Here is a 24,953-nt window from a genome sequence, read left to right as displayed (position 1 = left end):
ACAGGACACTTCCATTCTTGAAAGGTCCACAAAAATCACAGGTCCCTTACAACTGAACTAAGATAACAAGGTTAATTTCCTTTTAGTGAAGTAAATAGGCTCTCTCAGAATAGAATCACTCAGAAGATGTTTTTGAAGATACTGTCTTCTCAGTTATTTGCGGTACAACACCTACACAGAGACACAATTTAGGAAGCTGGCTAGAACTTGCAAGAGGAGTTTATTCCCAGTTTTGCACTGTCCTCCTGTGAGATCTTTATCTCATCATTACCTGAGGTGGGATGATGATACCCATGGGGAAAGTGCTTTGAGACTGAGAGAAAAGTAGTATGATTACAGGATATCCTTGGAGGCTTACTTCCTAGACTACAGTTCTCATAATGTTCCCATCCACTCGGCACTTCTGCTTTCATTATAATGTTAGACAGGGCAGTATCCCTGCAGAAAACTTTTCCACGTTTCAATATCTGAAGCACCACTTTTAAACTCTAAGCCTTCTAGGCTTTCTCTGTTAACAGCATGTAACATGGAGGCAGTGATGGTATCCAAGGCAAAATTCACCTCATCTGTCTTAAGCTGTTTTGAAAATGAGCATCTACCTCAAGCAAACCATCACTGCTTTCTCTCTGAGAGATTAAGATAGACAAGGCACCTCTAAAAGATAACTTATCGCTTTCCAAGATCTTTAGCACAAACCAGCTTTCAGACGATCCCACTGGAAGCTCCTAAGCAGCTGTTCCCTACTGTACAGCTCACTTCTATGTGGCCAGTGCTTAGGCGAGTCCCATACCCTGCATCCACCACAGCTCCCTCTGGGACTGACACTCCTTCTGTTGAACCAGCAAAAGCAAGGGTGGCAATTTCTTACAACCTTCCTATTACCACCCAGCATTGAATCACTAGAAGATATTTAAATGTGGGACTGTAAAACTTTACAAAGGTGCGTCACATCACAACTGGATTCCATGTACTCCCTACGAACCAGTCCAGCTGGCACTACCCCACGAAGTGCAGGTAATTGGAAATACAGTGTCAGTTGTCTTCATGCACTGATGCACGTTAGCCTTAGCAGCAGGGATCCAAGATCTTGGGATCAAAGGAAGGAGGCACAGAGAAAAAGCACACATATTACAGCAGGAGGTGACAGTAAACAGAAACCCTCTTAGTCCTCACAGAGAGGTTTTTATTAAGGACTGCTAAAATTAAAGCTCCTTTTAACTTGGTTTTAAATACTTCATTCCCTTGGCACCTTCTTCAAGAGCAGTTACAAACCCAGGAGTGCACAGGAAAAGAAAAGTGATTTAAGTTTGCAACTCTCCCTTCCCTTCACCTATCTTTTTGCCTGCATTTAGGTCTAGTCACAGAAAGTTATTTTTTTAAGCCGGTTTAATTTCCAGAGAATGTGAAATCAATGATGTTTGTCAAAAATGAATACCAGTCATCTTGGTGTATGTACACCCCAAGTGCTCACAGAGGGGAGAAAAGATAACCCACCCTTTATCTAAAAAGCAAAATAATAAAATGCCAAAAGAGAACAAGAGAAGGAGCAGGTTTCAAAATGGGTTTCATTAATAGCAGCTGGATCTGAAATCTTGAAATACCACTACAGTCTAAAAGTAATTAACTCCAAGGAAAAAGAAAACATACCAAATTCCCCCTCCCTCTTTTCTCACCTCCTGTGTGTTCACTTACTTTCTTTCAGTGTCAGGTGTTGATGCGGTGCTGCTGAGACCAAGTGACTCCTGCAAGAGAAGACACATAGCAGTAAGAGCAGACACAAGAGCAGCCTTTGCCCAATTTATGTAGAATATCAAATTAAAGAACAAACAAATAAAAATGGATTATCAAAATCAGTGCTTACCTCAATCTGGGATCGCAGCTGTAGAGATGTGGGGCTGGTATCAGGTTTCTCCTAAAACAGAACAAATGTCAGGCTAATGTAATATCCAAACACCAGGAAGAAGAAATCTGAAGGAGGGGGTGGGGGGAGGGAAGAAGAAACAGGGTAACAGAACCTAGGACTACCTCAAAACCATTCAAATGGGAAACATCAGCCTCTGCAGAGGAACCACTTTCAGGATAAGTTCTGAAATACTCCAGTAAAACAGCTAATTTCATCCTTATCACTGGAGAATATAGAAGAAGAGAAAATTGCCAGACAGAAGTAATTCAAAACAAAATAGAAAGAGCAATGTGTTACTTCCATTAGGTCATCACACAATTTGTCAGGCAAGTTCTAGTGCAACTGCCCAAAATTTACCTTCAGGAAGAATATACAGGGAAAATCTGGCATTAAAAGAGCGTTCTCTAAGCTAGAAATACTGAGAGGATTCCAATATATTTCAGCAAGGCCAGTTTCTTGCACAGAAATGTGTCAACAGGATAGACTTCAAATCACCTTTCTTCAAATATTTAGGATATAACCATCTACTCCAGGACTCAGTCATCCAGGCTCCCTTTGCAGTTGATGGAGAGAGACAGGAACTCTTACAGAACTCACCCAACAGGTTTCAGCTGCCTCAAGTTAGATGAGACAAGTCCCACTGGTGGTATCTAATTTAAGATTGCAAGCCAGCTGCCTAAAAGGCACGTACTATTAATGACTCTAGCTCAAGTCAGTGGGAAAACTCCAATTAGAATGGAGGAAGAAATTATAGTTGTCAGTACTGAGAACTACTCTTCGCTGGTCCATCTGTGTGTGAAACCATGGGGGAACCTACTTATGGTTATTTCATTCTCAGCCAGTCCTACCCCTAGTGAAGTTATTGCAAAGTGAGTAGTGTAACCAAAAGGGCATCATAGCTGAGTAAGCAACCACAGTAGTATACACGCTCCAAAAAAATTAAAAAAGTATGTGGATTTATTTCTCAATACTGGAGGTCTTTTTGTTCATGCATTCCTCAGCCTAGATGTAAATCTCTTATCTCTGTGAAATTGTACTTCCTATGCCCTTTGTTTACAGAAAGGGTGCAAAATGTTCTTAAGATTTAGTACAGAAAAAGAAAACCAGACACTATTTTCTGGAAATGCAGCCTTTTAATACTAAACAGGAAATTGCCACTGATTGCCATGAAGTGGTGTTGGATCAGCCCACCCAGAAAGTTCACAAGATCTAGAGAGAAGCCTACTCTGCCATCACATGACTGAGTCAGCTTGCATTGCTGGCCATGGCAGCACAGGACGGCTCACGGCCACATGTGTGCTAGTAAATGAGGCTGATGCAAGGTCACTGCCCAACTAGGGGATTTTGCCTGACCATGCATGGTCTGCGTATCTGCTTTTGCTGATTTTATAGCACCAAAAGGGAAATTAAGTCCTTGAGTGGAAGTCAGCATGAAAAGGTGACCACACTCACTTCCTGGCATCCAACAGGAGTCCTCTACTCAAGTAGAACCTGGACCTAGCCCAGGGAAATTCCACAGATGTTCACAGATCAGGAAAGCGAAATTAGCTATTTGGCACCAGGCATCCCTCTCTTTCTCCATTAGCTCTGTCAAAATGGAAACTGAGTAAGTTTTGCATCTGGCAAAGACTGCAGGCACATTGCTGCAAATCCTCCTCAAGCACTCTCCCACCCCTGCCTACCAGTCCGCAGGAAAGGAGGGAAAGACAAGACCCATGGTCCAAACAGTTCCCATTCATGGGCATCTCGTTTGTCCACACACTGCTGCACAGATGAAAAAAGTAGCATTTTATCAGCTATACCAATCTTAAAGTTTCAGTATGCCAGTCAGGAGAACCCACTGTGTCCCCAACACAGCATTAGATCCCGACATCCTGATGGTTTATCTGTTGCCTTAAAAAGCTGCTTGCTGCAAGTGTTTTTTTAAAAAATATGCTGGTTTTTGTAAACTATCATTTACAGGACGCTATCTGGGTTCCCAAGGCTTTACAGAGGCTTGCCTGAACAGTTGCTCATGAAGTTGTACCCTGAGATTGCAATTAGATAGAAAGGTACTACTTTCAGCCTAAAACTATTCAGGTTGAATAGTCAGCTGCATCCCATGTAACAAAATCCTAAAAAAGCCTGACTGTATTTGCTTTCTTTTTTCTCATTTACTGTCAAGCCCACCCTGTTAGAACAGGAGCAGTTTTATAGGATCAAGACTGTGGAGGACAGAAGCAAGGACAACTCTCCTCTCCCTCCTCTAAAGCTCTACTTCGCAAAACACCTGATAGTCCTTCTTACCTACCTTTCCTGCATAATGATATTTTTCCTGTTACTATTTAGACAAGAAACCAAAGGAAAATACTACTCTCGACTGAACTTCTGGCACAGATCTACATCACAGATCACAGAATTTTTATCAGCCTTGAGCAATTCTATTTATTTAGGTTAAAAGCTATTAAACCTCACATTAAAATCCACAGGTTGTGTTGACTTTAATCCAGCAGGATCAGAGCCTTTTATACTAAGGGCTAATTCTAGAAGGCTGAGCAAATGTTGTACCGTTGGCATGCTCTCAAGTATGCTATAACATCTTTTCAAAAAATATTTTCAAAGATTAGTTTCATGAAAGTACATCTTTCACCCTTCTGAACCAAACCTTAAAAATGAAACAGGAGAGCTTGGTTTTATAGAAACAGCGGCTGCAATAACAGATATCCCTAGCCTGCATTTCCAGGACTCCGGTCTAGACAGAACAGGCATCAGAGCGGTAGGTATTTCTGTCCTAGCAGTCTGCTGCCCCAGGTAACTGCGCTCCACATGTGCGCATAAAGCTTGTCTGAGGTGTACCAGACATTCACACCACCTATAGACTACGCAGTGTTGGTGCAAGGAACCCAACGATCTGAGAAAGTACCCAATCAGGTGCAGACTCCTTAAGCTATGTGATTAAATTCAGCATTTCCCAAAAGTGCCTGATTTACTTGCACGGTTTCCGGATTTAAGGGGCCCTGCCTAAGCCACCTGTCCTGTACCCAGACACTGTTTGTGCATACTGCACACGTTCAATACACTGTTAAATCACAGCAACTAAGATCTGAAGATTCTGTAGAAATGGAGATATTCATAAATTGTATCCAACCCTGAAGGCACACACGAGAGGGAGGGCAAATGGGGCTTAGCACCAGCTTGTCCAGCTACCCTCAAGGTCCAAGGTTAGCGCAGCACAGAATCTCAAATACTGATAATAAAGCCAGAGGAAGCTGTTAAAAATCAGTAATGTTAATATCCTGTAGAGTGAAGCCCACTGAATTTAACCTAGGGACTCCTCCATCAAGTCACCTACAGCTGATTTAAAACAATCTCAACTTGCAGAAACATTTTGTTCTCTCAGCTTTAAAGCCATATTCTTAGCAGTCCTGTTTCCTTTCTGTCTCCTCGTTCACCCCAAGCCAATGCCATCAAGAAGATGGCTGCAGGACAAGGCCCCGAGGTGCTGGCCAAAGTGGTGATCCAGCAGCTAGAGGAAGGGAAGGTCCCAGGCGTCGCGCTGCCCAGGCACTGCCTGGTATCACCAACCCTTCTGTACTGCGGGTGCTGCAGAAAGCCACTGCGGAGCTGGACTGGTGAGGCTTGGGAGCTCTGGTGCAGAAGTGCGAATCGGTGAATTGCTTTTCACAAATCTCTCATTTTGAAAGAAAAAGCGTGTTGTAAGCTTAACAAGCAGGATTTGTGGCTTATACTTCAAGGCTTAAGTTGTTCACCTCAGGGCTCAAGAAAAAAAAGCTTTCTTCACAGGTAGCTTTTCTGCTTACTTTGATCACCATAAATCACGGAGCACGCATTTGGTTACATTTTCTTTGCAAATTATTGCAGGCTTCTAAACATTGTGATTTTGGTTTTATATACTACCTTCCTCGTAAAAAGCCTGAAAACAGTTTTACAACCATTTATGAGCTAAGCCTGAAAAACACATATTGGAAGAAAGTACAAAGCACAAAACACACGGGGAAGAAGCTGGAAACCCATTTCCTGACTGGAACGCAGGTTTTGAATTCATAAGGGACTTTTTCTCCCGTGATAACTTCAGTTCAGTTGTTCTGTATGTGACATAACAGATAAGGGGTATCTCTCTGCTTATCTGAAGGCATTGCTGTTCTGCTCCTGAAATACACAAGCGTGGTAGAGAAAAGCATCCAAAAGGAAACCTGGTTACCCAGGGTAAGACTCACACATTCTAGGGAGAATGCCTATATGTTAATTACCTAAACATTCAGCTTCATCTGTGCTCCCCACATCTTAGTTTAGGAAATTATATTCATTGAATGAATCCCTTCTAATTAGAAATTCATCAACCTCTTCACAGTTTCTGCCACAGAAGCTGTATCCATTTGAATCATAAATTTAAACACTCCTCTGCAGATGCCAAGACAGGATTAATCTCACTGTGCAGACAGCAACTGTGCAAAGTGAGACCCAGATGAGTGCTCGGAAAATTCAGCGACATAATCAGTGGAAAAGGAGATGGCTCAAATGCTCATAAATGTATAAATAATATTATGAAACCATTTCAGCAGGTGTAAATAAGGCACCTACAACAGAAAACTTCTGTGAGAAAATTCTGCCAGTCTCTTCCCCCAAGCATTTTCCCTGTTTGCTCCAAACACACACTGCACCTTCTAGTCTAGCTTCTGAAATGATTAAACAAAGCTACATCTGAAAGATGGCCAGAGCACTGAAGGTCCCTAAGACTTTATTTTACTTTGAGAACAATCGTTCTGCCTGGGGTCTTCCACCACACACCATATTTCAGCCTCTGCAAGAGGTTCTGGAGAAGGTGAAGAGAAGCCCCTTTGCAGAGACAGTGCAGGTACACAGGTAATAGAAACTGTCTGCAAGTCACTAGCTATAGGTCACAGGTCAGAAGAAAGAACTAGAAGAGACCTACCCCTGTGACAACCACCTCAGAAAGTGTTTGAGGGAATTAACCAGCTCAGTAAATTTCTGGTGGTACAGATTAGTACGTCCCATTTTGAGTCTCAAACCACAACCTGCAGACCATCCCCTTAGCTATTTCAGCACAGAGCAAAGGCTTTTTGCTCCATTACTCTTGCACGTTAGAGCCAGAGCCGACACATGCTAAATGATAACATCCTGCAGCAGCAGCAAAACTCTTAATCAAGAAAATGAGCTATGCAGGAGGAATGGTTTAAAAACAAACAGGATTTCAAACAAATACTTGTACATGTGAAATAATAGTCCAAGTGTCTCAGTGCTTCATACAGCAGTGCAGACATAGGTAAACACTTAGATTAACTACTGATGAAGTGCAGCTTCAGAGAGAACAAGCTGCTACAGCACTCACAGGTCTGCTTTTAGTATTAGGTAGGGAAGAAAAATCATACCTCTCAGCTTGACGCAAATGCTGGAATCTACCGAATGTAACACGTCACGGGGGGAAGCGTTTGACATACTCCCCTCTGCCAACAATAAAACCAGAAGGTTTTTTTGTCCATCTCAAATATATTGCATTCAACACTAAGGCTGGAAGCCACAGGGGCTGAAAAACATTCCACAATGATTTTGGAAAACATAATTTATTATCAATTACAAAGAAACTGCAGCTTTTGTAAAGCCCTGTAAGAATGAAAAGGAAGGCAGTGCTAACTCATAAATCCACTTTAACTCATAAATCCACTTGTAAGAAATAGAGGCGGAACCCAGCTAAATTACAGCACAAAGACAAAAAGCAACAGCAACGGGCTTCAAGAGAAAGGAAAGTCAATACAGGAACACAGCATTCTGCAGTGGGGAAATCAAATACACCTTCTGATCAATTTCCCAAACAAGATGAAACAAGGCTAGAACTATGGTAGCTGTCTCTGTGCTAAAAACATATTAATATAAAGGTATATATATGCTATTGGGACACAGCAGGTCTTTTGATTGATGTATTTTACACCCATTACCTAAATGGTAAAATAGTAAAGTGCTCTTGTGCTGGCATACTGCATCTATACTAGAGCTCTTGCTGGTATCAACAGAATGAGTAAGAACTGCCATCTTCACCTAAAACTCCTCAGGTCTGTCAACATCAACTTTTATTGTACAGGTAAGGCCAAAAAGAACTTCTGTGAGGAGAAATAATGATGGAAAACACAGTGAAAGATGTGGGTTTCCAGGGAAGACTTTAAGATAAGCACGGGTGTTTGTGGCATTAGGAAGAGCTGTATTGTTTCACAGGGATGAAAAAAACCAAACCAACCACACGAGGAATGGTTAAATGTGAAGTCGGAGAGAGCTCAGGACGTGACACTGGTGAGGGAGGTGTGAGGCAAAGCCCAACGGGACACTGCCCAAAGCAAGGGGCCCTTCTTGTGCAGGAGCTGACAAGGGGCCCAGGGAAGAGTCACCACTTCCCCCAGGGAGAGGGTTTTGGCCTGTAGGAACATGACACAAGCAAGGGAGCAAATAAATGAATAAACAAGCAAACAGCATTTGTTACAGTGTACTTTGGGGTAGGAACAGTCTGGTCAGCCAAGCACAACCAGCTGCTGCCCCTCTGTCAATGACAGCATGCTATGGCAGCATGCAGGTACCTCGGGCTCAGTCACCACCTGAACAAATACCCTCAAGTAGTTAGGAAGTCAGCACCTCTGTGAACAACACATCCCCACCACCACCCTGCACCTTGCTTTCCTGTAACTATGGGGCCAGGAATTTTGAGTGGTTTTGAAGTGAAGCACTCACAGCATCACCAGTAAGACGAAAACAATCACGAGCAGCTCCTCGCCTTGAAAGCCATGGCAGAGTATGCCAAACTTCCTTCTGAATATTGATAGTCCTGACCTGCTTTTATGTGCTATTCAAATTCAGGATATCCGTTCCTCAGGGTCAGTGATGTTCTCCACTTCCCTCTGTGAAACACTTTTCAGATCTTACCAATTTTTTATTTTCATGTACACAAAGCTGTACTATGTTTGTATTAAGCTTATTTGCCATGTTCTCAATTTCTCTTCAATACTTTCAAGAACAACAAAAGATGTATCTTCTTTTTGTAAAGTGGCAAGGAAAAAGAAGGGGAAGCCCAGGCTAAGACCAATGCCTCCAACTTCTACAGCAGTGCAACAAATCCTTTCAGATGTACCATGGAAAGAAATATAGGCTAACACAAGTCCACTGTATGTCTTATTTGTATTGATACTATATTTGTGCACTTACACATCAATATCCATGCCTCCAGCACATGAAATTTCAGATGATCTATACTGCAAATGAATGGAAGCTTTCGTGCTGAATCAATCAATACACTCAAGGCTCAGGGATTCTTGTGAAATGGGTTGTTACTGTAACATTGATGAATTTTTGCAAGTATACTTCTTTTCGCATCATCATTTATTGTGCTAGTTAACATTTTAAAACTCTATGTTGTTTTCACTTTATGTTGTACCAAACAATAAGTTACCAGTGAATTATTCAGATGATCTGTAGCAGAAAACACAAACTACAGCTGACTGAGTTACTAAGGCCTTAGAAACCCTGGTGAAATTTAGGAGTAGGTAAATCAGAAGAAAGCACTGCTCATTAAGAAATCCATAAAGGGTTCATTTTTTACCACCACAGATTCATGGAGTATCAGCAATGAAGTCCCTCATTTCAGGGAAAAAAAATCCACCAACTTTCCATTAATTTCATTCTGGGAAAGCAGTAATTTGTTTTAACGTGTTAAAAAGGAGACAGATCAAAAAAGTTTTGAAAATTATCTAGTAGAAAACAAAGGATATTTTAGTTTAAAACTTTCCTCCTACTTTTTAGCTTTTTTTTTCTAATTTATGTCAAGCTGATAACCTGCAATGATTTTATGTCAGAAACTTCCATCATTACAGTCATTGTAATATGCAGATTAGCTATGGCAGTAAAATTAGATAGTTCTCTCCATTTCTTTTACTTGAGACACCTCACATTACAGAGACTCAAACCAAAAACCAAATACATGGGAAAGAGATCCAATTCCTTCTGTTGGATCTTTTAGCTGTGGTGGGGAAAACCAAAATTCAGAACTCAACAGCATCGTGGGCAGTGGAAAAAAAAGCACCAATTTGTGAGAAATCTGACACCACCCCAGGCTGCCTGTTGCTGCTATCAGGCCATGCTCTTCAGAGCTCATGACCTCCTCTTAGCTTAATAAGCCTCTGGGAAAATCTGCACCTATATCCAAGTTTCCAATTTTAAAAAGTCTGTATGTATAGAGGCACATATACCTACTCTGTGTTTTCTGTTAAACATGAAATCAAACCTTTCAGAACAGGACTAAAGCCTTTATTTAATTCAAGAAAATCTACCAGATTTAAGACTTCCTTGCACCCAGCATAAATTTCTGAAAGTTTTACTGCTACTGCTCAGGAAATGGATTTTTCTTTTAAATTTTTAGAGACACGAAAGAATCCAGTAAAAAACAGGAAAAAGAAGCAACAGAACCACGTAACAGAGTTGACCTGAGCCAGTACCTGAGCCACATTATCCCACATCCCTGGTAAGTAGTCTTATCATGAGGCTGTGCCCACATGCACATTTACCGGTCTTGTCATCTTTCCATGAAGAAATTCAGCTTCCTGTTGCATCCTTTCACGCAAAAATAATTAAAACTTTTTTGTTTTCTAACCAACAGTAAAAGTGTACCTCTTTCTTCTTCTTTCAGAGGTTAAAACTATCAATAGCTGCAAGCTCAAAAACGCAGACATTCTGGACTCAGGTCTTCATCAGCAGAAGGCCTTGCAGCCCTAGCTTTCAATCCATCCATTCTCAGTGTTTTAGACTCGGTAGGCCTTGTCTGCTGATTTGCACTTTCAGTTTAATGTTTTTAATCCAGTTTAGTTCCCCCTTAGAGACTATGTTCATTATTTCGTGAGAAGATACGCTTCATATTTCACGACTTATAAATGTGGAAGGCTGGTGGGGTCTGACCCTCATTTCAGCCACTCTGACAGTGGACACAGCAGGAATACAGATGAGAAAAGGTTTATAAAAAACTTGCTATCAAGCAAACTTGTGTCAGCATATGGGGAACTGACTCTTCAATAACATTTTTTATTACAATAAACTCATTCTGAAGAAACAGTTTCTTTCAGGATCCTTTTTAAGAAGGCACACTTGAAGCAAGAAGGAAACTGGTCATACTGGGAAAAGTTATATGTATTTTTAAATCTGACTTTTATAACCATTTAAAAAGCAGAATCAACATTTAACTTGAAATCAAACCAGTTTTGTTTACTATGTAGATATATGAAACTGAACACCTGAAAATTAAGATGGATAATATGAATTCATTCCCTAGAGCTAGGCACTGAACTGCTTGCTCTCAACCTGCATAAACGCACTCCAGGAATGTGAGGGGGTGAGGGAAGAGACACAAAGGTTGATAGTTGGATGCTAACTTCAAAGTCTCCTAGAAAGTGAGGGAGAAATTAATTTCTTGAACAAGAGAACTGAAAACAAATTAACCATATTAATGCAAAAAAGGATTAGCCCACAAATTGCTAGTCTGTATGTATACATCCTCCCTGCTATAAAAACTGCCTTTGATAAAGAAACTTTTAAATTAGCCATTCTCTTTTTACCTTTGAAATGGAAGCCTACATTTGATGGATGCTTCAGGCCAGATCCTTGCTTAAGTCTTCATCACTGGCCATCACATGATGATTATTATCAAACTAAATTTCAAATCAACTCTGATGCACTGTATTGTATTTTTTAGGCCCAAAGATGACATTGAAGATTGTTCCCATCAGAGGGAAAAATTATTATTGAAGGCCATTATACCATTTGGCACAATTCTGTGTATTTACAAAGAAGATATGCAGCATCCTTGTTTGTTAATATTAAGAAGTAATTATTGCCCTCTACACATTCATGATAGAAATCTACATAACTACTGATAGAAATATTCTTCATTTTTTATTTACTTTTTAAAGTAAGACTGGACTAGAAACTCTATGCCGTAGATGGAGTAGTTAACAGTAATGGCCCCAAGTGGCGGTGCAGCAAATGGAAGCCATGCTCTATGGGATTACTGCTGCAGCAAGTTTTGCTTTGAAGGGTAATGGTGCCACAGTGACATATGACAACTCCAATACTAATCAGCACAACTGCTGGTAAGGGGTTAAATTAAGGCCTTCAATCACACCATTAACAGCTCCCACTGTTGGGCCAGGCTCCAGCCCAGCTGCAGAGCTCCAGCCAGTTCTTGCAAAGCTCAGCTGTTCTGCTGAAAAGGCACAAGTGGGCTCCTGACACATAACCAGCACTTGGGATAGAAGGTGGGTTTTGCCCTGCCACACTGACCAGACAATAGAAAAGTGGTTAATACACATTTCAGTGATTCTTAAATTTAAAGGGCAACAAATCCCAATTCTGAGGATCCATCAAATAGCTGTAAAAGACTCATCCTTTCCTTTGTTCAAAGCAGGAGGCTCAGAGACTTTCCCCAGGAGAGGACAGTGGGGACAGAACCTCTCCCCAGGGCCACAGCAGTCTTCCAGTGAGATAACACTTGTGCAATCCCTGTGGCTGACTCCTGTTCCCTCCAGCCCAGGGGCATCCCACCTCTTTCAGGCTAACGCAGGACAACGATGTACAATTTTGCTTTGCCTTGTGTTTTTACACAACATGCGGTTATCCCATCACAGACTGAGTCAAGGACTTTTCCAAACAAAAGGCCAATTGCTGAACGATGACCAAAGCCAGTACCAAGAACATCTGCAGAGAAAAAAAATAATTATGACACTGTTATGTGCTGCTTAGAGACAGTGTTTGAACCTCAGCAAAGAGCTGCCCTTCAGTAATCACAGAAAACTCCGAAAACTGAGGAATCTGCAAAGAAAGCTGCCACCTCTGCTCCAAGCAAATTATCTGCAATCATCATCCACAACTATTCACCAGAGAATTAGGAGTGCTCCACTAAGGCCTTACAAATGATTCTCTCACATAACTTTTTCTTCTTGCGCAGTTAGACTACATATTCACAATTCAGCTGCTTAGGCCGTTTTATTCCTGAAGTGGCAACTACAATGAGCTTCTTCCCAAGTTCCACTTGCAACTTCAGTCTTTCTCTCCAACAGACTGTGGGTCACACTTGACTTTAAGGACACGCAGAATTGGCAATGCAGAAACAAATGAAGCACAAGTGCAGAGCAGACTTGCACTCCAAGAGCCACCCACAGTTCTTCAGTGACGCAGTGTGTGCAAGTAGCACATACGCTTCATTCCATCAAAGCCTGTACAGACTCTGAACTCCCTCATGCACCTTATTCATCCTATCCACTCAGCGCCGTATTTTACTATTAAAGGAGTATTGCAGTCACAGGTAATCAAATTATGGCATGAAAAATGCTGGCATGCATTGCTTTGAAATTTTGTAACTTGTCTTCCAAACATACATAAAGTGAAACAGCCCTCAGCAATCAGTAACTATATTTGTTCAGAGGTTCATTCAAAACCCAGCCCCTTTGCTAACAGCGCTGTAAACAGGGTGCTTATGCAGGCTATCCAGCAGCACAAGAGTTGGCCATAAGTTACAGAGATGTCCTGACAAAGTAGGTAAAACTAGCAAATTAAGTGAGTATGCCTCATCTTTACTGCTGCAGAGGAGTTTCAGCCCTCCACATGCCTCAGCAGAATTGTAGAACTAAATAATTGGAAGGAGGTCACTTAGAACTATAATGCAAGAAATGCCTTTGCAACCCTGGAGGCCCTAGAGCAGCCATGCTCCACATTAAGCCCAGTTGATTTAAGGACAATATAAAGGCCATCTTTTAATGTCTTGCTGCACAAACATGGGGCTTCATCATGACTCCTACTCCATAAAACTAAGCCTTCCCAATCATCTTCTGAACAGGTGTGTACACTGAACAGAAATAGATCAACCAAACAAAACCCCAGAAGATAAGTGAAATATTATGGGCAATGAACTAACAAAGCACAAAACTAGAAGTGACAAAGAAAATGTTGACAGCTGGGATGCATGTGTAGTAGGAGAAAGAGCAAAGCAGACTCTATACTGCAGTCCTCAAGGTAGGAAGTACTGAGCCAGACCTCATCCTGCAAACAGATAAAATACCTGGAATAAAGAACCTTCAGCAAAACCATTAAAAAACCCAACCAATTGCACAAACCCCTCAAAGAGAAAGGCAGTAGCAAAGGTACAAAAGAAGCATAAACTTATAAACATCTAGTAAATCAGACCTACAAATCCAGAGACTACAGTATTGCTATGAGTGATAACAACTCTCAATTACAATCCAAACCAAATGGCAGTCAAAAGCTTTAGACTGGGAAAAATCTATCGAAGTCAGTTAATAATTTGCTGCCAAGCGCTTTCAATGCTGCTTTGTCATTGCTGGCAAGCCCACAGAGCAAGCGCACTGCAAGCTGCCTCCCTGCAACAAGCAAAGGGTTTGTTGCAGGAAGGGAGCGTGCTGTGTCTTGTCTCCTTCCCCCCAGCAAATATAAATTACGCATGCAAAACCCAGTGAACAAATGACCAAACACCCCATTTTTGCAAATGTCATTGTGTAAGCATTATGACTCAGTTTGCTGGTAGGCCCTTCAACTAAATTAATTTACTGTGGTCAGGAAAATCTGAGCAAAGTAAAATTTAAGCTGTACAAACACCTGCAAGAGTTTCTAAATGCCTAGGGTTTTGCAGCCAAGACCTGCTTGTTTGGGCAGGTGCTGCCACTGTTATGGGAGTGTCCATGGTACAAATTCCTCTGCTCAACTGTCTTCACAAGGGAAAGCTGTCTTGGCTTCTTGGAAACAAGTCTGCCCTAATCACAACAGCAACAGAAAGTCCTGACCAAAACCTTTTTTTTTCTGCTCAGACTCCCCTTAGCCCCTTGGGTTTTTTCCAGGTTATGGCCCTAACAGGGTTTAGTTACAACAGCCTGAGGCTCTCATCAGAGCATACACCATTTCTTTAAAAGTTTTTCTTGTTTCAGATCCAGTTCTAACACAAACTCTCCTCAATAATATTGTCTCTTATTCAAGGTTACGTGTACTCTGTGAATAAGTGCATGCCAATGGATACAGAGTGGGTTTTCAATTACACAAGATTCTGTTAAAAACAAGTGAAATTAAAATAGTACATAGTAAATGTAGCTGAAACTACATAACTCTCCTGTATACCACACTAGACTTTCACAGATACCAACAGGTCTTGCTATGCAAAATAAATAAGTGTATTGCAACGTGCTCAAGGTGCTACTACCTTCTAATAAAGAAACTGTGGTTTTATGTATTTCCACTGGCTTTCGAACCAGGAAGAGACACACAGTGCAGTCCATCAGCATCAAGTTATCTTCCCTGTCTTTCTAATCTTCACTTAGCTTAATGTATTATCATTCTTATACATATATTTTTAATACCATCTTTCAGAGAAATTGAAAGTTTAGGACAACAAAGTATTTAAGCACATGCCTGGCAACAGTACTCACATGTTTAAACTTTGGCATGTTTTTGCCAGGATGGAGTCCTGATCCCACAGGACAGGGAACATGCAGTAAGTGAAGTTAGTAAGTAATACAGGATACCTTCATTTTTCATTGCACGGGATTGAAGTTCCTGTAGAAACTGCAGCTTTCATGTTTCGCAATGCCAAAGCTGCCGTTTCTACACAACTAACCATGCCTTTAGAGGACAGACAGATCTTTTTAAATCTGCAAAAAGTAAATCACTGTACAAGCAGTGGCTGCTCTTTGTCAGTTCATTGGATTACAAGAGGAAAGAGAAGAGGGTGGAAACTGGTCAGCACTAGGAAAGAGTGGCGGCTGCAGCAATGACAGGGAGATTACCTGAAGCTGGTTTCATTATTCACTATTCCTCATAAGTGCATGCAAATCCTCACACCCAGGTATACTCCTCGCGCACAGAACTTCTGTGAAGGCTCCTATGACTGCTAAATTGGAAAAGTGGATATAACAGAATTCCTTAGACATCAAAGACCTACTAGTACTCTGCATTTCTGAAAACAAGCTCCAAATCTTGATGAAATTGAGATGCCAAAACCAGATTAATTTCTGATCTGAAGCAATGCTTCAGATAGAGAAGAAAAAAAACCCCTGAAAATCAATCCACCATTTGCTGTTAACTTTTTCCAAAGTACATGGTGACACTAGACCAGGTAAGTTATACTGGCATTCAAAACTAACTTCTTTCTTGTGTTTCCCTGTCCTTGACAAGTACTCAATTCTAGCTCCTTGTAAGAAATGTATGGCAAATGTACATACGAAAACAGAGGCTTGTTTTTGAGTCACATGTAGCTCACTAGAACTTTAAAATGCCAAAATTTAATCTTAAATAAGGTGAGAGCATTGATTTGACATGATCTTTATCTTTACACTTTTTAAACAATAACTAAATTGATTCCCAGCTACCAGCTTGAAATAGACACTATTAATTACATACTCAATTATTAGCCTTTTCTATTAACAGTTTAGTTTGCTCACTCCTTTAGTACCCTTCAGATATAATTAAGAAACAGCTTTTAACAACACAACGATGCATGTTTCAGAAGGCATGGATTGAATGGATTATCACAACTCTTCTGCAGCTACCCATCTCGACAAGGCCTTGAAGTGCCTGCAAAGATTCAAAATGCTGCTACCGTTGTTTAGGCTACTAAAATGTGAGGTTATCTCAGTAGATCACTCCTGCTCCAGTCCCTTTACTGACTCTACAAGATATCTGCTGTAAAAACTGTTCTTCACGGCCTTTGCTTATTTGCTACTAAATTAATCTGTTTTCTTTGCACGTCCTTGGCTTCTCTAGCACTGGCAAATGCTCGTCTTTTATACCATTCCCTTCTATCACTTCAAGTCCCAGTGTTAGAGGACAAAAAGACATTTTGCAGTTTACTGAAAAATGTTAGCTGGTCAGAATGAAAAATGAATGATCTGTTTGCTTTAGTATCTTGAAAATCAGTTTCTTGGTAGCTACAAATGTACTTGTAAACATTATTTTCAACAAACTTGAAAGTATTGAAACTGTTTTGGCTAGTGATCCATGTAAAATAGGAGAAGTTACAGAAAGATCACTGTAGTTTTAGAGGCTGGCAGGCAAGGCTAATTTAAGCCTGTTTCTCTCTTTCCAACTTCATCTCCCATCTCTGTAATTCCAGGTGTACTGCAAGCCATAAATTTTGATGTCCTCCACAACTGGGAAAGGGAAGTAAAAGTCTTCCTAAGAGGAAAACAGTCTCCCCCAGAGTTTTCTTCTGCATATTTTGCACTTTGTACTGCCTCAAGTGAAATATTTGCTTTTTAGAGCTGTTTTTACTATACACTGTCCTGGTCTCTGTGGGACCTGCTCCCAAGGGATTTTCCACAGCTACACACTTAGAGAAGTGATTTATGTGGTGACCATGAAACACACAATGCCCTGGTATTCTGAGGAAGAAAAAAATGAAACCAAAACCTACTCAACCTTAAGACTATACCTCCCACCAGGACAGCCACTGGGTTCACATCTGTCATACCGCTTTGAACTCTCTCATTTGTACTGCCGAAGAAGTACAAATCAAAGATCAGCAGCTCCATAGGCAAAATTGGGAAGAGCACGGTGTGATGGTCTAAAGAGAACAAGGTGCAAATCCCAAACACACAGGAGACTACTTCAGAAGATGGTGTTCCTTGAGGGCAAACAGCTTGAGACAAAATGAGCAGCACAGTGCCAATGTATCTGTAGATTACAGTTGACATTACTTGTGGTGCTGTGGTCTTCCAATAGACAGCAAGGCTCCTCACACCTACTGCTCCTCCTGCAATAAACTAGCTCAATGCAGCACTGAGTGACTCTATGACAGGTTCACACCGTGAGCCTACCAAAAAAAAAATTCCTCTTGAAGCTCTGGCTTTAAATACTCTGAACAAGCCTCTCCAGGATTTAAGAGCCTGAACTGGAATGACCCAGGCTATCAATTTAAAAAAAAGTAAGAGGTAGCTATTACTGGTGCCTGTTCTGCCTCAAATTGCCAAAACCATTCATAACATGCCTCCTACATGCCCAAAGACAACATGAAGAATTGTTTGTTAGAAAGACAAAAGGCACATCCTCTGGGAGGTGGAAACCCAAACACACCACAAATGCAGCACAGAAACTAAAGCACTTCCCTTCTCACCTTCTCCGAATGGCATTCCCAAAACAGTACGAGAGAAATCCAGACATTAAAAATACTCAGTCTCTTTTCCAGTTCTGCTACTAGATTTCTACACTACCTCAACAGAGTTACTTAAACTCTTTGTGTGTCAATATATTTGTCTGGAAATAAGAATTCTTGCCTACTGTACTTCATAGCTTTGTCAAAGCTTTTTTGAAGCTGTCTGAACACCTCAGAAGAGACATAGAGAGGTATAAATAACTGGAACTACAGCATGCATCTCCTTTCCTCAGTGCCCTGTGTTTGTAGCTGATGGCCATCAACAATGCAGTCTCAACTCAGACCACGGTGCAGAGTCGGCTGCCCCAAAGAGGACTCTGCTACTGCCCATTGCCAAAACTAGCCGTTGAAAACCATCAGCGAGATGATTGTCTAAGAAAATAACCACAAAAAACTCTGTGGCTGTTTCCCATTTAGTCCCAGACAAACCGCTCACTCCATATTCTTATAGGGATGTGCATATGGTGTTTCTGCCTGTGTATTTTTATTAGACAGACTAGATTTTAATTAGACTTGATCACTAAAGGCAGGAGTTGCTATCTCTAAGGGTCCAAGAAAGCAGCAAGGGACAACACATACAGAGAGGAGCTATTTTACAAATAGGCTTTGTGAAAGAAAAGTTAGCAAAGGCCCAGGCAAACAGATAAAGTTGAATAGGTTAAATAGTTCACCCTACCTTATGGAACTGCATGGTTATTGTCAGGTCCTTAATTTCTAGAGTAAACAACCATTTTTAAAAAATAAATGGGAGGGAACAAAAGAGTATAACTGCTTTTTTATGACAATCCAATTCCCTGAAAACTCTTTCTTCTTAATTTGCCCTGCTTTATTAAAAGTGTGCGTGCCAAGTTGAGATAACATCTCTTACTGTTATAATTTTGATCTATGCAGCAATTAATGATTTGCTCTGTCAACTCTGGCTCTGATTCTGGATACACACACATGAGCAGCCCTGCAGACTTCATGGACTGTGACTGTACTTCTACCACTCACATAAAAAGCCCAACTGAATTATCCAACTTAATTTTCTTCCTCGAACTTCCCGTTTTGAAAAAAACATTTAGTAATTGTGCTCTGAAAGCAGACTGAGGAGAATGTGTCAGCAGTTAGCACTGTGCCCCTAATTAAACCAAACTATTTATGGTCTCCATAAATTCCCTCTGTAGCCATAATGTAATGGTTTCTATATGCCAATTTCACAGTATATGCAAATGTTTTCATATTATCAGCACTGCCTTGATGACTGTTTAAGTTAAGGTCCTCATCTACCAACGCAAAGGAAGCTTAAGCTCTGTCTGCCATGTATTAATGAGAAATGCGAATCAACCAGAGCGCCTTCCACTCTACCAGAAAATTTTCTCCTGACTGCACAAGCATACTACCTTTTCTAGATTATTTAAAGAGACAACGCTATGAATATACTTCTGTTTGTTTTCCCTTCTTCTGACCTAGCATCGCTTAAGCAGAAAGTCCTTAAATTTTGTTGCAACTCCTTCAAATGCTAATTTATGTTCCTTTGGAGATTGTTGCTTTCTGCACTTGGACAGCCTTTCACATATATCTGAATGAGTGTCCTGAAATTTTCATCAAGTTCACTCTCTGAACATTGCCACATTCAACACTTACAAGCTTAATTTATTTTCTTACAATTTTGAGAAAACTTATCTTGGCAAACGGAAATCCAGAAATGGTCCACAGCCAACTCTCAAGAAAACGTGGATACCGTAGCAGAACATCCTGTATATGCCAAACACCAGCAATACCCATTTGCTGTGTTCTTTCTCAATGTCACTGAAGAGGCATCATTTGTCATTAGTTAGATCTGGTCACTGTCCCATCACAGGCTTGATCCACAACCAATCAAGTGAATGGACTTTGTCAATACGTGCCAGTTCAAAACAAAACACTTCCAACAAATTATTTAACTTCTGTATGCCTCTGTTTAACCATCTGTAAAATGGATATTTTAGCATCCACCTTTGTGCAATGCACAGATGCAAATCACACATAACAATAATCTGCATATGCAGTAACAGCATAGCACATGGTAGTGACATGAAAGTACAAGAAAGTAACTCCATACAGTGCTGTAGATACAGTCTGTCATCTTCAGGGCAGTCATAATCCACTACCTGAAAATGTGTTTTCAGAAAGAGATATCATGATGTTGGCTAAGGACAGAAGCTATTTTGCATGATAGCTTCTTAATCGTCTTGGTTTATACTTCTAAAATGAATTTCTTACAGACAAATCAAGTGAGCACTGCGAAGTCTCCCTTCACAGAATCACCTAGGTTGGAAAAGACCTTGCAGATCATCTAGTCCAACCATTAACCTAACACTGATCGTTCTCAACTACACCATATCCCTAAGAGCTATGTCAACCCAACTCTTAAACACCTCCAGGGATGGGGACTCCACCACTGCCCTGGGCAGCCCATTCCAACCCCTAACAACCCGTTCTGTAAAGAAATACTTCCTAATATCCAGTCTAAACCTTCCCTGGTGCAACTTGAGGCCATTCCCTCTTGTCCTATCGCTTGTTACTTGGTTAAAGAGACTCATCCCCAGCTCTCTGCAACCTCCTTTCAGACAGCTGTAGAGGGCGATGAGGTCTCCCCTCAGCCTCCTCTTCTCCAGACTAAACAACCCCAGTTCCCTCAGCCGCTCCTCGTACGACATGTGCTCCAGACCCTTCACCTGCTTCGTTGCCCTTCTTTGGACACGCTTGAGTAATTCAGTGTCCTTCCTGCATGGTTTTAAACTTTTTTTGATGAAGAATGTTATTTTCCACAGAAAAAGGGGGGTGGTGGTGAAACATGAAAGTAATTTCAGGAGGACTGTTTGTGAACAGAGTACTATTTCATATTAATGGAAGCCAGATCATAAAATAGTCTGTGAACTAAGAAAGCGGCAGACAAACACCTATATTAAAACCAATAGGGTTCTCATCATCATAAGACATGTTCAGGTTATTACTTTTGAAACAATAAAAACTAAATCAGGATTTTAAAATACAATTCCACAGAAAAACAGAATGCCCAACAATTTGAAACAAGTTACACAATTTTTTTTCTACAAAGCAATTATATAATTGTAAATCTATGCAACATAGTTTGTAATTTCATTTCAAAGTCATCAGGCACAGGAGGAATGCAACTGTGTTTAGTTTGCAAACATCTCAGGAAAATTTAAAAACATACAAAATAGCAGGTATTAATACTACATAGAATTGAGAAAAAACAAATAAACACTTATTTTTACAGTTCAATTTTACTGAAAGTAAGTTTGGATTGCAGTTGTGTTACAGCCTGAGTTGACCTCTTGTTTTCTCTTTACTGTAGCAAGCAATAAATAAGGCCTTCAGGGTTCAAGATCAAGTAATTCATTACTAAATTTATGGAAGGCTCCACTACAGAAATCAATAAATAGTGACTAAAGGTGGCATTATGAATAAAACAACTTCATAATACTGGTAATGCCACATGAGAGGATGGCAAAAATTTTCTACATACTAAGTATATACCAAATCAATCCATGGAACATAATTTGCATTGAATAAACTAACACTTTGCACATGACCTCAGTGTTGAGACAGGTTAAGTTCTCTCCAATCTTTTTGCAAGGTCACATGTAAATACATGGGGTTCTCTGGACCCTTCACTATTACCCTTACTACAGACTGACCCTTTCCTACAAATATCCACAGTGGCATGTGCTTTTCAGAAGGAATTGAAAAAAGTATCTACATCAATTAAGATGACTAAGAAAGCATATAATGGGACTGCTCAATTAAAAACTGACAGCCCAGAACCTTGCCTAATTTTTGCCAAAGCTAGTCTGATCTATGTAAATATATACGTATGTATTTTTTAAAATTTGTACACCCATATACATAATAGATCAATGAATATATGCTTGATCTCTGCTGATAGATTAAACGAGAAAGGTGCAAAGAGAGACTGTTGTCTACTTCCATTACCAAGGAGCAAAGGGCTGGAAGGTACTGTCATTGTCCATTACACAGATAAAGGTTGTTTTCATATAAGGCTCCATTCTAGAAAAACAAACATGTCAATCCACAACCACTGCTAGGGAAATAACTGATGAAAAAGCAGGTTATTCAGGCCTAACGTTTGGAAATCAGATGCTATTCAATATGGAGAACTGAAAGGTACTGCATTTAAACAGAATTACCCAGACAAAGAGACCCAGGGTGGGGAACATCTGGAGAGCTAACAGGTTGGCAAAAAATGGATGTAGGGATTACCTTGAATCATAAACTAAGCATGAGTCTTAGCGTCATGCTGTTGCATGAAGAACCACCATTGTATTACAAATATAAACAAGATAATGGTGTGCTACCAACCCTTGTGCTCTAGTCAGTCCTGCTACATCCTCAGATGCAAACACATGCTCGGTTTCTGGTAGTGTTGTTCAAAAAAGGGCCAGCAAATTGAACAGAGTCCAGAACAAGAAACAGTGATGTTTGTGAATGGTCTAAAAAAAGGTGGTGTTGGAAAGTTAGCAGTTTAACCTGTGGGGAGAAAAAAAGGGGGAGGTGGGCGTTGAACATAATGCCTTTCATAAATATAAAAAAAAGTTCCTGTAAGGAACATTTTTGGCATCCATGGAAGACAGCAAAAGTTAGAGAGATGTCTAAGATACCAATAAGAAACACTCAGTGGTAAGGACTATGCACACCAGAATAGTTTGCCTAGGGAGATGGTGGAATTAACATGTTGGGACAGTTTTAAGGACAGGTCAGATCAACATCTTTCAAGAATGATAAGCAGAGCTGAATCTGTCTTGGGGCAAAGGATGCACAAGGTGATTTCTCACAATTATAAAGTGAAGCCAAGGCAAATTCCACAAAGTATACATTTGGCAACCCACCTTCAACCACACACAAAAAAAAATTCAGATCTTTCTATAATTGTGTTTCACTTCTGGTTTATACATTTCACACATAACTACAACAAGAATTTCCACTCCTCCATTTGCAATAACAGGCAATTTTATCCTAGAGCAGGTGTTGCAACCTTAATCCAGTGTCGTTGACATGCACACTGCTTCCAGTGATGTCTAATCCAAAACCAGAAGAAGAAAAGCTAAATACACCAGCTTAACTTTTCATTTATTTTGTGTTTCAAGAGACATTTTACATTCACACCACCCTCAACTCACAAGTCTTCAAGGGAATGTTTTTTGCACAGATTTCTGATCTTTTACATTCTTTCTATCGCTATTCTGCAGAAGTAGCATAGCTGCTTTCAGAGAGCTCCTACTCTCCATGACATAGCAACATCCAACTCAGGGAGGCAAGTATGAGGAAGAATAAGTAACACAGAAGAGTGGAAGAAAAGTATGGTGCAGAAGGCACTCAAGGAGAAGAGAAAATGAAGAATGTGGGACAAAGTGAAGGGAGAAAGGGTGCTGCAAGGACTCTTCTACTCTGAGAGAAATGGTTGTCAAGCTTTGAAAAGACACGTGGGTGGAGTGAGATGAGGAAGGCAGGGGGGCATAGGCTGAGCTGCTATGGGAAGGGATGGAAGAGGAAGATGATAGGGACTAGGTAAGAACAGCCTTGAGAATAAAGGTGTCATGGAAGGAGAGTTTCCTCCCATAGCTTTGAGTCTCCTGTAACAAGGCAGTAGAGAGGCACTATCTGAACTATCACTGAGGGATAGACATGTGGTAATTCTGGAATAACACAGCTTCCTCAGGTATTTTATCCTACATCCGCTCTGGGAAAGAGGATGACAAATCCAGTGTTGGTAAACAAAACCTTTCATCTGCCACTTAACAGCTCTGTAACAGCAGTGGAAATAGAAGTCTTATGCTCAAACCTAGAGATAAAAGCTATTTAGAACAGCATAAATGCCAAACACATGGTAATAGTCCATGACATCCCCTGTTTTGAACATATCTTGCCACTAAACATAACTGCATCCATGTTGCTCTGAAACTGCTGGTAACAGAAGGGGTACAAAGATTGACATGCTTATGTTTCAAGAAACTTTTTTTTTTGTGAAACCCTGCTCTGCAGGCTTATAAATTCTTACTCAAAAGGGTTTACCATGTTCTGAAGATAGTGAACCAGGTTAAGAAACAGGTCCAACTTCTGTAAACCTTGTTCATCTATCCAGTCCTTGGATGAGCAACAGCAGCTACTGACACCAGGACAAGCAGCATGATTCATGCCAAGTAAAGTTAATTTTCTTAGTATGATACATAGGATGAATTTCTGCACCTCCGTATTATAGATACCAAACTTCACCAAAGCTGGACACACAGATAGTCAATAGGTTCCTTAAAAACTTTTAATAGGCCACACTTTATTAAAAGAGCTATTAAAATTACATTAAATACTCATGAGTCACACTTGTTCACAAGAAGCCTCAATTTCATTTTCATTCTACTTTTCAGACAGCTGGAAGACCAATTTATGTAAGACACCCTTTTAGCTTTCCAAATCTCCTTTGGTGTTTCTATTAGCTGTTAAGTGAAATGTGTCATTTCCCTCCAGTTAAAGAAGTGAGACAAGATGAAGCTCATTTTGTTATTTAATTTTGGGTGTGTTTGGGGTATGGTTAACGCATGATTCTATGTGCTATGGGGTCAGCATTTCTGCATTGCAAGTGTTACATTACCTAAAGCATTGCCACAATAGAATATGTGCTCATATGGAAAAGGAATTACACGAATGCTGCCACCAAATTTTTAGGCTTTACTCATTGACGAAGTGTCTCTCCCTGCAAGTAAATGAAGCTGATAACTTTCAAGGTGTCCCTCAGGTAACAAAGACCAACCAGAAGGAATTACCTTTGCAACAGGAAACAGTATGGCCCTATCT

General features: G+C 40.5%; 1 protein-coding gene across 5 annotated transcripts in view; it reads right to left on the bottom strand.

Annotated features, from left to right (window-relative positions):
- Window positions 1-24,953, bottom strand: part of LOC141920991 (SAM and SH3 domain-containing protein 1-like) — a 574,883-nt gene that overhangs the window by 62,688 nt on the left and 487,242 nt on the right. For all 5 annotated transcript variants that reach the window (XM_074818712.1, XM_074818713.1, XM_074818716.1 and 2 more), the window contains 2 exons: window positions 1,862-1,912; window positions 1,693-1,742 (listed from right to left, as the gene is read on the bottom strand). In XM_074818712.1, coding sequence (XP_074674813.1) covers window positions 1,693-1,742; window positions 1,862-1,912 — 101 coding nt within the window. The remainder of the gene's footprint in view (window positions 1-1,692; window positions 1,743-1,861; window positions 1,913-24,953) is intronic.

Source organism: Strix aluco, chromosome 3 (genome assembly GCF_031877795.1).
Source record: "Strix aluco isolate bStrAlu1 chromosome 3, bStrAlu1.hap1, whole genome shotgun sequence".
Classification (NCBI taxonomy): Eukaryota; Metazoa; Chordata; class Aves; order Strigiformes; family Strigidae; genus Strix; species Strix aluco.
This window is presented reverse-complemented; position numbering and strand designations above follow the sequence as displayed.